Consider the following 13847-nt stretch of genomic DNA (forward strand, 5'->3'; position numbering starts at 1 on the left):
TTCAGATATCTACGTTACAGCATTTACAAACTCCATGGCACGTATTATACCAGCAATTCCATCCAACACCATCGACGCCTCATCGTATCGCAACTACTTCTGCGCTTCTTCCCTCTTCACTCTGAAGAAGGCCAGCTTGGCGAAACGTCCTAGTTGTCCCCAGTAGTGCCGACCAGCAGAGTGGTCCATGATCCTCTCTAGTAATCTCACGACCGCCATCCTGACATCCTGTCTAGGATGAAACAAGCCTAGACTAAGATAGAAGAGACCAGCATCTGGGATCACACAGAGCAGCTGCAGGATGGTGTCGTACTGCAGCTGCGAATTTGCCTTGCGCTCAGAGTCATTCGCGATGGAAAGTGACTGGGCCATGGACGACAAATCACTCGAAGAGGCATTCGCACTCTCACTCGGTGGTGAACCCGCTTCTTCCACACACCGCGCGAGTGCAAGATAAATGCCCGCAGATTGATCGTGCGTAAGTTTCAAGCATCGCAGCTTGTCGTGCTGGTGGCCAATGTCAAGACCACGCACTGGTCTCTTTTTCCAATGTCTCGCGAGATCTTGGACGCAACTGTAGTAACTCCTTGTGTTGCGCCAGCCCTCGATACGGTGTACATTTGCAGCGAGCTCGCGTAGCTTATGGTTCTCGTCTGGCCAGACGTAGCCATGGCCAGAGACACCATATGCGCCAACATCGGTCTCGTGGGAGCCAATGTACAATGCCGAGGCGCCATAGACGGTCTCTTCGAAAGCAGCCGCGATGCGGGTGAACTTGAGCACCCACGAACGCCACTTCGCTCGGATAGCATTCTCGCCGTGACGGTTGGCGATGCTCTCGAGAAGTCTGTCCATAAATTGGGTGTCGCCGGTCGGGTCGACGCCGCCGCCCTTGCCGTCGAAGGCTGGTGGTGCACCTGGCCCATTCAGTGGTAGGCCCTGTTGCTGGAAGAACATGGAGCCCTCCGTGGGTGACGCCGTTTCAATGCGATTGCTGATCTTCATGCGACCGGTCGGCAGATCGCAAAGCAGATCCCACCACTCGGGCTTGTAGGAGAACGCTGGGTTGGTGACGCCAGCAATAAAGCCAGGTACCTTCAGCAGGTCATCTACTTTGGTAAGATCGGTATATGGGAACGCATGGCGAACGAAGCCACGGAGAATGCCACCAGAGGCCAGAGCACATGCTGCCAGTACAGCTTCAGCGACCTCGCCTGAGGGGCGATTATGTCCGATGAAGATGATGCGCTTCTGGGTGAGGAGGGCGTTGACGAGGACGATGATGGGGTGAGTGAATGCGCCGCTCGTGGTCAGATGCGGGTGTAAAGCGAAGGGCTGCGGTTGCGCCGCATGAGGCGCGGAGAAGGTTTGGATGAGCTTTATCAAGGAGAAGTCGCCGACGGTCTCTGGACTCAGAGCGGTGGGTATCTTGACGGGGACAGGTATGCCGTTATAGTTGATCTTGGACTCAAACTCGTGCGTGTCTCGCGGGACAGTATATGTCTTCTTGCGCGATTGAGGATCTGAAGATGTTTCGACAGAGTCTCTTGCAGCGTCGAGCTTCTTCCGCTGCCGGACCATAAGCTCAAACTTCTCCACGAACATGTCTTTGGCATCGCTGGCGCCAAGCACGAAGTTCTCCAGGGGTGAGAGTCTCGGGAGAAGTGAGAGGTCCATGGCGTTGAGGGCGTTGTACAGAGATTCGAGCGTCTCCAGGACAGGCGCCCTGAAGTATTCCTCAAGAGCCAGTAGCAGCAGGGGCTTGTATATATGCAGGAAGGGGTGGCGTGTGCATATAGCCATGGCTTTGACGATAGCACCTCTACATAGTGTCAGTCTTGCCAAGTTCATGGAAATGTTCTTCCTACCTCTTCACCGTATTGTCCTGCTTGGTGTTGACCAGGTTCAAGACATAGACCAATGGAGGCCCGTCGGGGTCTGGCTCCCCTTCGCTTTCGGTGTCGTCGTCTCCGTCATCGTATTCGTCGTCTTGCTCTTCAGTGCCGGCAGTCGCATCGTCGTCGCCGTCGTCTTCCAGGCCCTCTTTCCGCCGCCGTCTCCTCCTCCTGCGCTCTCTCCGTGCTTCGCGCTCCTCCTCTTCGGCTGTGGTGTCCTTGTGCAGGAAGAAGATGGTCCAATCTTGGCTGCGCACGTGGGCCTGATCGGGCAACATAAGCTCTGCTAGCATAGTCTCGTCTCCACTGATAGCCGCCGGGTACTGGTGCTCCATGATGGAGCCGCGGTCAATGTCGAACGAGGCGACCAGGATGTACTCGACATGGTTCTCAACTGCATCGGCGGGATACTGCGAGCGCAACTTGGCGGTCCCTCTGGGAATGGCGGCCATGGAGGACTGATACGACTCGCCGTGCGAGGACTGGATCGAGTCGTCTTCGTCGCCCTCGCGGAGCATGGGGGGTTGCGGGGAGCGAGCTTTCGGATGGTGGCCATTGCGGGTAGAGGGCGATCGCGAGGGAGGGAACGAGGAGAAGGAGGGCTGGCGCTGCAGGGAAACAGGCTGAGCGGCATTGGGCCCGCTTGGCCGCTGTGCGATTACTTCAGCCATGAGTGTCTCCATCTTCTGTACGGGCACCTGGCGACTCGGATGCTACATTATAGATCGACGGCGCTAGGGGAGCCTAATGTAACCGTCCCGAAACAACATGACGCGCTGTAGCTGGCGGCGATGGGGGATTGATCCAGCAGGCCGTGGGTCTGGGAGCGTGAATGGCTACCGCATAGTATCCGGAGCTGTGACTATGCGTGTGACCCGCTATGCTGCCCGCAGAGAGTGAACGAACCCTGCATGTCCACGCCAATTACCCATGTCAGCTTATCGATAGGCTCGTTGCTAGGCCATCCCATTGACAACACCAAACAACGCGACGACCAGCGACATCACCAAAACGAATATACGCACCATGGTATGCTGGACCCTTGTGAATTGTATGAATGCGACTAATCCAGATATGCAGTCTACAACACCAACGCCCTACAAGCCCTCGCCCCTCTCCTTCAACAGCCCGCGCCAGTCGCCCTTCCGCAGACCAGGCTCCATCAGGGAGAGCTCACCGTCTACCCTGCGACCATCGACGCCGAACAGTTCGCCTCTCAAACCGAAAGAGACTCCGACATCCCCTGCGCAAACCCCCAACCGCCTGTCCATCGGGGGCAACCCATCGCAAAACCCGCCATCCTGGCTGAACACACGGGGGACGACGGGCACCCCAGAAGCGCCCAATTCGCCTTCTCGAAATCTCTCGCCTGGACGCAATGTCTCGCCAACGCGGAATGTTTCCTCATCTTCGCAGATGACGGTGCGCCCTCTAAGTACATCATCCATCGCAGCCAAGTTTGAGGCCGCGGGGAGGGACGACGCACCACCGCCTCTGTTCAGCAGAAAGAAGTCACCACCGGTCGAAAATACCGAGCCAATTGAGAGCTTCAAGCCAGCCGAGATTCATACTCTAGTTGAGGAGCCTAAGCCGGCCGAGACATACAAGCCAGTCGAGACGTTTAAGCCAGTCGAAACCTACAAACCTGTCGAAACCTTCAAGCCTGTCGAGACATACAAACCCGTCGAGACATACAAACCCGTCGAGACATACAAACCCGTCGAGCCCTACAAGCCAGCAGAGCGCACAGCGCGACCAGCACCCATGCAACGCATGGCCTCCAGCGACGCCCTCTCCAAACTGCCCCCACCCCTCCTCCACAGCATGCGCGAATCCTTCAGCGTCATGGACCGCGACGACGACGGCCACGTCAATTCTGCCGACGTCGCAGACATGCTCTCCCAACTCGGTCTCTCGGCGACCCCCTCCCAACTCTCCACCTACTTCAACGGCGCACAATCTATCAACCTAGCGACCTACCTGACAACGCTATCCGACCTCCTCGGCAACCTCTCCCACCAGAACGAGCTCACCGCCGCATTTGAGGCCTTCGATGACAACGACGATGGGCAGATTGATCTGGCGGAGTTGAAGGACGCGCTGTTGCATACGGCGCCTGAAGCTGGGGAGAGGAAGTTGACGGAGCGGGAGATTGATATGGCTATTGAGGGGTTTAGTGGACGGAGAGCTTTCGCTAAGGGAGGGAAGAGTTTGGGCAATAGGACCGAGGTGTTTAGATGGCAAGAGTTTATGTCTAGTCTTACGGGTGGAACTGGCAATGGTGGGGAGAATGGCGAGGGGGCTGCTGCGCCGGCGTAGATATATCCATGGGAGGCAAGTGCAACTGTGTTTCGTTGAAAGTTTGGACTTTGGGGTTATGCACAAGGAAGTGCGGGTTCATGTATACCAATGATTATTTGATTTATGCACGAGCAGCGCATGTTGTTCAGTATATATATGTCTACGTTTTGTGTCCACTTTGAGGGTATATTACCTCTTCTGCTAGAATGGTAGTATTCTCGAACTCAATGCATGATCATGAAAGAATGATTGAATATTCAGCTACTGGTGAGCTCGGTTTGAATGTAGACCAAATGCACAGTTCCCAAAAACTCATAGTAGTCGGACTGCGGACTCTTTCAATCGACCTCTCCCAAGGACCGCGGCAGCAAACAAAGCAATCGCTTTTGAACGAGCTTAGTTCTCGCTGTGGTCCGGCAGCCACGCTCAGATCTTTTGAAGATCGAAGTCAATTTCCTCCACTCTGTTCTACGTGAAACCCCCCAGCTTGACCATTTTGTCACCTTCTTCCTCACCCGCCACAGTCCTGTACGCATCTCTGCGGGCCTTTCTCGTCTCGATTTCATTTTCCGTGAACTCCAGGTCAACCCGCCCTTTTGAAGTCAGACACCTGTCTCTTCGAAGTTTGGTGTAGCGTTCTATGTCTTCTGACAGCTTGTGGTCTGTGTCTGGGTCATGGACAGGTTGACGTTTTGACGTGCGGTCAATGCAGTGGATGATCGCATCGACGATGACGGCAGGTGAAATGTTTGTTGTCTTCTCTATGAGGAGAGGTGATGGCATTTTGCGTACGATGCCGGCTTCCTGGGCTCTTCTTTCCTCTTTAGCTGTGAGAACAACAGGGGGAGGTGGGCTTGTTCCTATGTCTGAACCCCATATTGGCCATTTGGGTGTGATACAGTTCGCGGCAAACAATTCAGTGTCTTCGTTTCTCGTGTTCGGCCTGGAAATTGTGAGGTGGTGGGTGGGGTCTTCGTCTTCGTCAGGAGGATAACCATAGGCATGATAACCGACGCTGGCTGGATTGAGATGTTAGACATTACTTGTAAGTATTTGACGTGGATCCGAGACCAAGGAGTCTTCCCCGGTTGAAACTTACTAAGACTGTCACTGAGATTAACCTGTTTTCTTTCACAAGTTCGGGCATTTGCTTTGCCATACCAGCTCTCAAACCACACTGTACCCTCAGCTAAGTCGATATGCAATGTTCCGACGTCGCATTTGGAGATAGGATGTGTACGGGAACATGTCATGTACAGGTGAGATGGCCATGGTAAAGAGTCGTGTGAACTCTTTGCGAGTTTGTGTGGCTTCGGCTGCTCGACTTCCTCTGTCGCTTTGCGTTTGAGATCAATCTCCTTGTTGACAGTTGGCGAGAAGAGCTCGGGTTTCTCCTTTGGAAGCTTGATCGTGATTTTAGGCTTGATTGTAGGCTTGACTGGGCGGGTTTCCGTAGTCGATATGGTGCTGAGACCTAACGGTAGAGGTCGAACGAGGCATTGCGGAATGGGATCGGTGCTCACTGTCTGGATACTGCCGATCGACATTTCGGGTGGCACACTTTCCACACTTTTGCAACCTGTCGATGCCTCAGGCATTGTCTGCGTGAAGGCACATGCAGTCATGCTACCCATTTTGGAGCCTTCTAAGCCTTGGAATGTCCAGTCTACGACTCCGCCATGCTCGCCTTCGAAGGTTATTCTGAGAGCTCCATCGTTCTTGAATAGTCGTAGACTCAGTCCTACGGCGCTTGTCTCAAAACTGGATTCCGGGATTGCGACGGTCTCGTCATCGATTTCATCCACGCCGTCTTCAAAATCTTCCTCATTCAGTACATACACCTTTGGCTTCCTGTTGGGGCGTTCGTGAAGAAGAGTCAATGTGCCTGACTGTAGGTCATGAATGTAGAGCGCTAGTCCAACAAACTTGACAGGGAAGGCTCTCATCTTCGTAGTTTTCTTGTATCTGTGAATGCAATGGCGGAAGCTTGATTGTTGGAAGTTTGGGGATAGACAGGTCAGAAACTTTGATGAGTCTGTCTCGAATTGCAAAAGTAGCGACTGTTGTCAATAAGTGAGAAGACGAGAGGAAGACTCAGACATAAGTAGAAGAGGCAGAGGCTCCGCTGTCATTTAGATCTCTCTCACCTGAAGGGCGAAATTCGTCTCTCATCGTAGACCAGTCTCTTACTTGTCCACCTCAACACGAATAGGGCGCGAGGTGAAGGTGCTCAAAGAATTGGCTACGATACCGGCCTGGACATGATGTTACTCTAGGATGCTGTGTCAGCCATCTCGCGATTGAGATGAGTTCTGGATAGAAACAAACATTCCTATCTCCACCTGAACTCGTAGAATGGAAACCACGGTCGTCACTTCCTACGTTGACTCTGCAAACCTGAACCGGGCTAGGTTCGGCGATGTATGTTCGGGCTGATGACACAACATGCCAGCCTCTTCCTTTCCCAAGCCGACCGACTCGATCCCGAGACGGGCCATGAACAATGACGGTGAGCAAAGATGGGAAACAAAGAACATGTTCGTCCATTAGGAGCCGTTGCCGTGGTTCATGCATGGATGGAGGCCTTGAGAACCCTGTAGCTAGCGTAGGCTGGACACGTCCGGTGGCTCCTGCCATTGGAGGACAGCACACGTGATGTACAACACATCGGCGCGGATTAGAAAGCTCCAAAAATTGCCATCCAGTCGTTGGATAATGGCTGTGAATAGTGTTGAAATAGGCCTGAAAGCGGCTAGCACTGGTGAGCTGGCCGAAAGAGGTCGCAGCTGTAATATGTCATCGGGCGCCCATTGGTTTAGACGTTGCAGCACAGACGCAGTTCGCGCGCTGCATGAGCGATTGGAGAGCTTCCACCATTTTATATCTTGACCCGACCCCTCCTCACATCCCACCGTTGCTCCATACCGAACATGAGTGGCCCGGGAGAAAACCGGTACGTCTGAGCAATGCGCACGCGAAGCTGTGGGAGCTTATGTATACTGACGACTGGTACAGCTGGCGGCGGCAGGGTCAAGCCAACCGCAACTCCAACTCGGGCGCAAACACCCCCACCAAGGACAATGCAGGCCGGCAGCAGGCTATGCCAGCGCCCACGGGGAACGTATGGGGAGCCAAGCAGGGGAAAGGACCAGGCCCCGCGGCTGCATCAGCTCAAGCGCAGCCCGACCAGCACGTACCCGTGAAGGAGTTCAATGCGAACGAGGTCAGGGACTTCCTCAAGAAGAGTACGTCTATGGCATTGCTGAAACACGAAATGGCATGAGCTAATCGATTGCAGAATACCTTGAGAGCACAGCCAGTATGAACCTCTCCATCACCCGCGCGCATGTCCAGAGGACTAACATGCATTCAGACCAACCCTCGGTATACCACAAGGTCCCCGGCGACTCCGTTCCGACCCGAAGCACTGGCGCATGGGGCAAAGGAGGTAAGGCGGCATCGAACCACCACTGAGGCTGGCATACTGACCGAGACCAGGCACCATGACACACCTTATGCCGACCGGCCAGGACTTCTTCACGCAGCTGAAGAAGCAGATCGCCAGTCTCGAGCAGACCAAACCCGCGCAATAATCGCATACACACCCGATATCCATTTCAGCGGCATTATGAGGGCATTACCGGAGTTCTATGGGCATTGAATTGCATGGGTGCTATATGGCAGTACCTATAGCGGCATGAGTAAGGTCATGTTCAGGCGTCTTGGAGTTTGTGAGCGTGTTTCGGCCCAGCTTAGGATGATCGCACGCGATACCCATCTTGAAAGTGTTTGGGAGTGAGGTTACACAGCATTGGAGAGCGTTCGGATGCAAAAGGTCGTATTGTCTGACATGTGTCTGAGCCAAAACGTGCTATCAGCTATGAAGAATCCACAGTCGTTACTATATCAGACACAACTGCTGCATACTAGTATATGAGTGAAATACGAGCGTCATCGTATCAAGGTCACCTGCTACCAGGATACCCATACCCCTTTCACTCGTGCAAAGAAGGGTCCACAAGCCTTCGCGCAAGCCACTAATTCCAAACAACCGGCAAGCGTCAACAAACACCAGGCTCAACGGCTGGACGGCAACCGAGGCTCCATCGTTGTTATTTCGCACGCCTTCACTGCACGCGCTCTATCGCTAAGCGGCACAAGCCACTTATCATCACGCATCATAGCACCTGGTACCTGAGGCGCATCTCCGCAGCCACAGCCAAGGCCGCACCATCGCTGAAGCTCTGAGGCCGTCAAGACGCCGATACCCCGCCACAGGACCTCCTATCCCAGCGCAATTACATAGACTTTTGGCGGCTTGTTAGGGCAGAGCCGCGTCGTGCAGGTGCTGCGAGGCTGACGCGCAGTGCGCGCCCTGGATCACGGTTCACTCCCGCGTAGATCTCCGACTGGGGACTCCTAATGCGGTCCGCCTTTGTTCATTTCCGCGACTTCACGAGCCTTCGACGTGTTCGGAACACCGGCGACTATCGCAATACCACGACAACGCCATGTCGTCCCCTCCCAGCACTCCCACCCAGCGGCCTGCATCTTCGCACCGCCGACACCCCTCCAGCCTAGACATGTCACACAACACCTCATCGAGACGGCAGTCCTTCACCCGCCGCAACTCTGGCTACTCGCCCATAACGCCGCGCTCATCGCACGAATTCGAACACAGCCCCGCGCACCAATTCGACGGCGGAGGAGACGGCAATGGCTTGGGCAACCTGGCCGACGAGCTCGGCGAGATGTACGACGATGACGACGAGGGCATGGAGGGCGAATACGGCGAGGAACTGGACGAAGCACAGGACGAGAACATCGGCACGGCTGTAGAGCACGACGGCTCTTATGGAGTCGACAGCGCAGCTAGTCTCAACGGTGTACGGGATAGTGGGGTTGCCATGCAGGACTCGTCTCCGGCGCGCCTCAGTCCAGGGTCGGCCGTTAAGACGAAAAAGCACACACGGCAACGGTCGCTGTACGATGGCTCCGACTACGGTGACGACTCGGACCTGGAAAATGAGGGCATCTCGCCCGCGCTCGACGCGCGGATGGCTGCTATCGAGAGTCTGGCACGGAGAGGCATGGAGGAGAATGGGAGCGCATCCGACGAGGTGGTGAAGAGGGTCACACAACAACTCCGAGATCTTGGCAGCCAGATTGCTATGGAGAACGGAGCGACGAGGTGTGTTCTAGTTCGCAGACGTGTCCAGTCATATCGCTAACAACCCCCAGACTAAAGACTGCCCATGAGGCTCTGACAACGCATCTGACACACCAATCGCGTACCCTCACGTCCATCGCCGTATCCTTCTCAGGCCCTTTCGCCATCCTTCCCGACCCGGAAGACATCGACGAACTTCTCCCCATCATACAGTCCACACTGGAGCTGCTACCCCACCCTTCCGCCGATCCGCTCGTTGCCATCTCCCACCTCACACACTCCAGCCGCGAACTCATTCAACACCTCTCAAACGTCAGCGATACCCTACACATGTCACGGCAAACGACGGCGAATGCAGCCAGAAGGCTCAAAGTCAGCAAAGAACAATTGCAGGACTGGAAACGCGACAACGAGAAGACGCAAGAGGGACAGGAATACATTGAGCATGGGGACTGGGACCGACGGCTCAAAGAGAGGGAGGCGAAACGGGCTTGTGCGAACGTGCTGGATGGGTTTGAGGACGTCTGTGGACAGTGGAGGAAGAGACTCTGCGAGGGTCTGGGCGTCGCGAGTGCGTAGAACCTCCCTGCGTGTCTCTCTGGGCTGTTCTACCTCAGCGAGTCTTTTGCAGGGCTCACGACTGACCCAGTACAGGCGCGGATGTCCCGGACGAGGACGCATATATTCGCCCTTCTTGGCATCCTTGCTCCGCCAGCACAGCGCCGGAACCGCCGGCAGAGTCAGACTGGTCCGACTGCACTCCAGTGAAGGCAGCGCCCAAGAAGCCGACTCAACAAACCAGCACAGACTCGATGTTTCCAAACTCTTCGGATGAGATGCATTGATCACCACTTCTTTTTCCTATGTTGTATTTGTTGCATTGATATGGCATGGCAGTAAGGTGTTTTTGGCGGCGGCAACTGATAGATGGAGAACCTGGTAATACCCCATTTATATCTATAGCTTCAGGACAAGCGCTTGTCTCATTTGTAGGAGTTGGGGGCCTTTTTATAGATGAAGAATGAAAGGCATTACAGTATTGCAGGTGGGGAGACGCTTCTGGAAGTTGTTGTTCGTCAATGGCTAACTAGGAGATGTGCTGATAGCTACAGATGATACAGCTCATGCTAGCTTCCGGATCGAGCTCACGTCGCTTACTCCGGTACCTTCGACTACTTTCGCCTCGATGACCTCGTACACAGGCACCTCCTTGAGTCTCTCGACAATGTGATGCAGCGTCGGCAGCGCCTTCCAATCCAAAGCATCAAAAGAGATCTCAGCCGAGCTCGCCTTCAACGTCCGCTCGACCTTTTTCTCCACCGTCTTCGCATCCTCCTCACCCGGCAGAAAAGCGGTGTATTCCACATCCGCTTGCCCGCGCTCCTTGCTACCCATGTTACCAGTAGCTGGTACATACTTGTGCAACAAAAGGCCATCGTCTTTCGGAAGAGGAGGAGAGAGTCTTGGCGCCTCACCGTTCGTTGCAGAATGTTCCTGCAGCCCAGACAGTGACATGCTGCAGAACTTGGATGACAACCAGCCTGCGTCGAGCGTCCACTTGCCGCCATCACTGTTCACATCGAGCTCGGCGAAGAGCTTGGGGAAGCCTAGTTCCTCTCTTCCACTCAGTATGGGATCAGCCAGGTTCTCGAAGAGGACAGGCAGGTATGTGCCCGTCACCGTCTCGCCATCCGCTTTCGTGTGCTGGATGCCGTGGATGTACAGTCCGAAATGACTGTATCCTCTACCACCAAGCCACTCGAGATTGTCTAGCTGCGTCACCGCGAAACTCGCATAGCAAGCCGTATCCGCAGCCGCAAACTTCAACTTCTCCGTCGGTAGAAGGTTCTCCAACACAGTCCTGCTCGTCTTGAACTTGATACTGGCAGTCTTGAACGTAGCCTTCGACCCATCTCTCGGCCGTCCAGCGAAGTCTTGTCGTGGCCCTGGCATAGGACCAAAAGCCGTAGGCATCCGCCAAAACAGACCTTTCTTGTTCTCCCACTCCCATTTGCGAAGCATCTGGCTGGAGTAGTCCCATTCGTCGTGGCCGAAGTTGTAGTTTGTGAACTTGTGGGGGTCGACTGGGGGGCCGCTGCCGAGGTCTTTGCCTGCTACGCGGGAGTACTCTTGAATGGTGGAGGCGCGCTCGTATCTGCATTTTTCGTAGAGCTTGAGGCGTGCAGGAATGGAGTCGAGGGGTGTGCCGAGGGGGAGCATGACGGCGAGGGAGGCGGCGTCTTCGATGGCTTGGCCTGCGCCTTGTCCTTGGTCTGGGCTGGGGTCAGCTTGATTCTTGTTACGATGATGAAGCGAGGACTGAACTTACGAGGTGTGAATGGATGTGCAGCGTCGCCAATAAGCACCAGCTTCTCATCTGTCCAGGTCGGCAGTTGGTCCATGTCCAGCAACTCCCACACCTTCAACGTGTCCTCGTCCGCCATACCCAGCAACTTGAGCACCGCAGGCTCGAAGTCCTTGTACACATCCAACATCTTGTTCAAGTTACCCTGATTCTGCCAGTCACTGCTCCCGGGTTCTTCCGGATCAATCTGACTCTCAGATGTCGGATGAATGCAAACAAAGTTCAACAGCGTGTTGTTGGACGTCGGGTATACTACCACTCTCCGATCCCGCGCAAAGATCATGATGAGATGGCCCTCCTTCTCCGCAAACTTGCGCGTCATCTCATCATCCAGCGCCCGCTGTCTGGGAATCAGGAAACGGAACGCGCTTTTCCCACTTCCAAAAGTCTTGATGTTCTCCGCACCAGGGATACGCGGTCGTGTCTTGGAGTGTACGCCATCTGCGCCAACAACAACGTCGCTCTGGATCTTCTCCCCATCTTCTAGTACAACAACACCCGCCTTGGCATCGACATCCACGACCTTCGCCCTCAGCCTAAGAACAGCCGGCTTCCCCTCCCCCTCTTCACACGTAGCCAACCTCTTCAGCTCACTGTGCAGACTCACACGATGCCCAAGTTGCCAGGGATGCTGCCACCTCGCCGCGTCGTGCTCGAGCGGCACGGTAAAGAGTTCCTTGCCATTCGGCAGCATCTGCGTCATCAGACGACATGCTACCGCGCCTTGGGCTTCTGGGACCATGCCCATGCGGCGGAGGAGGCCGTTGGCATTGGGTGCGAGGTGCACGGCTGCACCGAGTTCGTTGGCGAAACGAGAGGCTTCCAGGAGGGTTACTGTGTGTCCGCGTTGACGCAGGAAGATGGCTGCGCTGAGGCCGCCGATGCCAGCACCGCATATTGTTATTTTGAGGGGTTGTGAGGATGAAGGCGTGTGCCCGTTGATACCGTTGGTACCGTTCGTAAAGTCCATGATGGGTGTGTACGAGAGAAGCGTTGCAAGATGCTCGAGGTTTGCAACAGCACGGTATGAGAAAGAGAGCGAAGAGTATGTCTCAAGCCCCAGAAGAAAGTTGTCTAGATAGCTCTGCCAACTAGATCCCTTCTACTTCTGCCGGTTCACAAATCGTGTTTGCCTTGATGATCGGTTCAAGATGGGGATGGGCCCTCCACTTCCCGGCGCTGTGGGTGGGCATACGGGTTAGTATGGGTGGGTTGGTGTAGACTGATGCAGGGCACTGCGAAGGCGCCTCTCGGAGTCCGAAGGTGATTACTATCTGCGGAGTGAACCGTCGCAGTTCGCAGGCTAAATGCGATGTGGGTGGTGGTTGGTGGCGCATGCTGACTGAGCCGAGGATGCGCGTGTGTGGTGTTCGCTGCACGTATGTCATGAGGGACGCCTGAACGAGATCGACATGCGCGTTGGGTGATATACTTTGAATGAATCATAATGGTAGCGAAATGTTACACAACAGATTGCAGCAGTATCATGGTTGGAGAAAAGAATTGAGAATTGCGAGCGCCGTAAATATGATGGTCTATGTACACCAAGTCACTCACCACTCCCCACCAATCTTGTATCCGACATTCCAGAACCGTCCCAGAGTATTCCGCCACGCTTTGGACATTGTCTGCGCATAGTTGTTAGCATGCATACCTTCCTAGTCAAGCTCACATACTCACCGATTCCAAGAACACGCCTGTGAACATAACTCCAACAAACGCTTGTTCAATGCCGTTCAAATAGACTCTCCGCTCGCTCTGGTCGAGTTCCTGGTTGATCGGGCGGTACGCAGGCACACGGCGATGTTCTGTCGGCCAGTCGCTAGGGTTCTGCTGCGATTGCGTTGACAAAGTATTCGGTGCTGGATGCGCATTAAGGCTTGTATCGAGTCCTTCACTTTGTTCCCCGCTGTGATGGAGATCGTAGTCTGCGAGGGTGGCCTCGAGGTTGTAGTGGATCGGGTTGGCGGTGGTTGTTACAGACATGTTGACAGCGGTAGTGGACTTGGTGGGACAAAGTTGGGCGACGACGTCTACGGTATCAACAATATTACTACCCCGAGCGACGTGAGATGGAAGTACGCGTCCCTCGCGGTCCGAAAGTTGGAGACACGCG

General features: G+C 54.8%; 5 protein-coding genes across 5 annotated transcripts; 3 read left to right on the top strand and 2 right to left on the bottom strand.

The window, feature by feature from the left end:
- Nucleotides 1-93: 93 nt before the first annotated feature.
- J4E83_000714 (uncharacterized protein) lies at nt 94-2578 on the bottom strand (the record flags this gene model as incomplete). The annotated part of the gene is made up of 2 exons (XM_049327675.1): nt 94-1822; nt 1869-2578. The coding sequence occupies 2 exons, from the start codon at nt 2576-2578 to the stop codon at nt 94-96; spliced, it is 2439 nt and encodes an 812-aa protein (XP_049193820.1).
- A 391-nt stretch (nt 2579-2969) lies between these two features.
- J4E83_000715 (uncharacterized protein) lies at nt 2970-4214 on the top strand (the record flags this gene model as incomplete). The annotated part of the gene is made up of 1 exon (XM_049327676.1): nt 2970-4214. One exon carries the CDS (start codon nt 2970-2972, stop codon nt 4212-4214), a length of 1245 nt encoding a protein of 414 aa, XP_049193821.1.
- Nucleotides 4215-7126: 2912 nt separating this feature from the next.
- On the top strand, nt 7127-7789 carry J4E83_000716 (uncharacterized protein; the record flags this gene model as incomplete). Its single annotated transcript, XM_049327677.1, has 4 exons — nt 7127-7149; nt 7212-7441; nt 7495-7644; nt 7695-7789. The coding sequence occupies 4 exons, from the start codon at nt 7127-7129 to the stop codon at nt 7787-7789; spliced, it is 498 nt and encodes a 165-aa protein (XP_049193822.1).
- Nucleotides 7790-8707: 918 nt separating this feature from the next.
- On the top strand, nt 8708-9945 carry J4E83_000717 (uncharacterized protein; the record flags this gene model as incomplete). The annotated part of the gene is made up of 2 exons (XM_049327678.1): nt 8708-9387; nt 9438-9945. 2 exons carry the CDS (start codon nt 8708-8710, stop codon nt 9943-9945), a joined length of 1188 nt encoding a protein of 395 aa, XP_049193823.1.
- A 543-nt stretch (nt 9946-10488) lies between these two features.
- On the bottom strand, nt 10489-13717 carry J4E83_000718 (uncharacterized protein; the record flags this gene model as incomplete). Its single annotated transcript, XM_049327679.1, has 4 exons — nt 10489-11639; nt 11696-12822; nt 13289-13359; nt 13412-13717. 4 exons carry the CDS (start codon nt 13715-13717, stop codon nt 10489-10491), a joined length of 2655 nt encoding a protein of 884 aa, XP_049193824.1.
- Between the last annotated feature and the right edge of the window lie 130 nt (nt 13718-13847).

Source organism: Alternaria metachromatica (assembly GCF_023757995.1).
Source record: "Alternaria metachromatica strain BMP 0045 chromosome Unknown scaffold_1, whole genome shotgun sequence".
In the NCBI taxonomy this organism is placed as follows: domain Eukaryota; kingdom Fungi; phylum Ascomycota; class Dothideomycetes; order Pleosporales; family Pleosporaceae; genus Alternaria; species Alternaria metachromatica.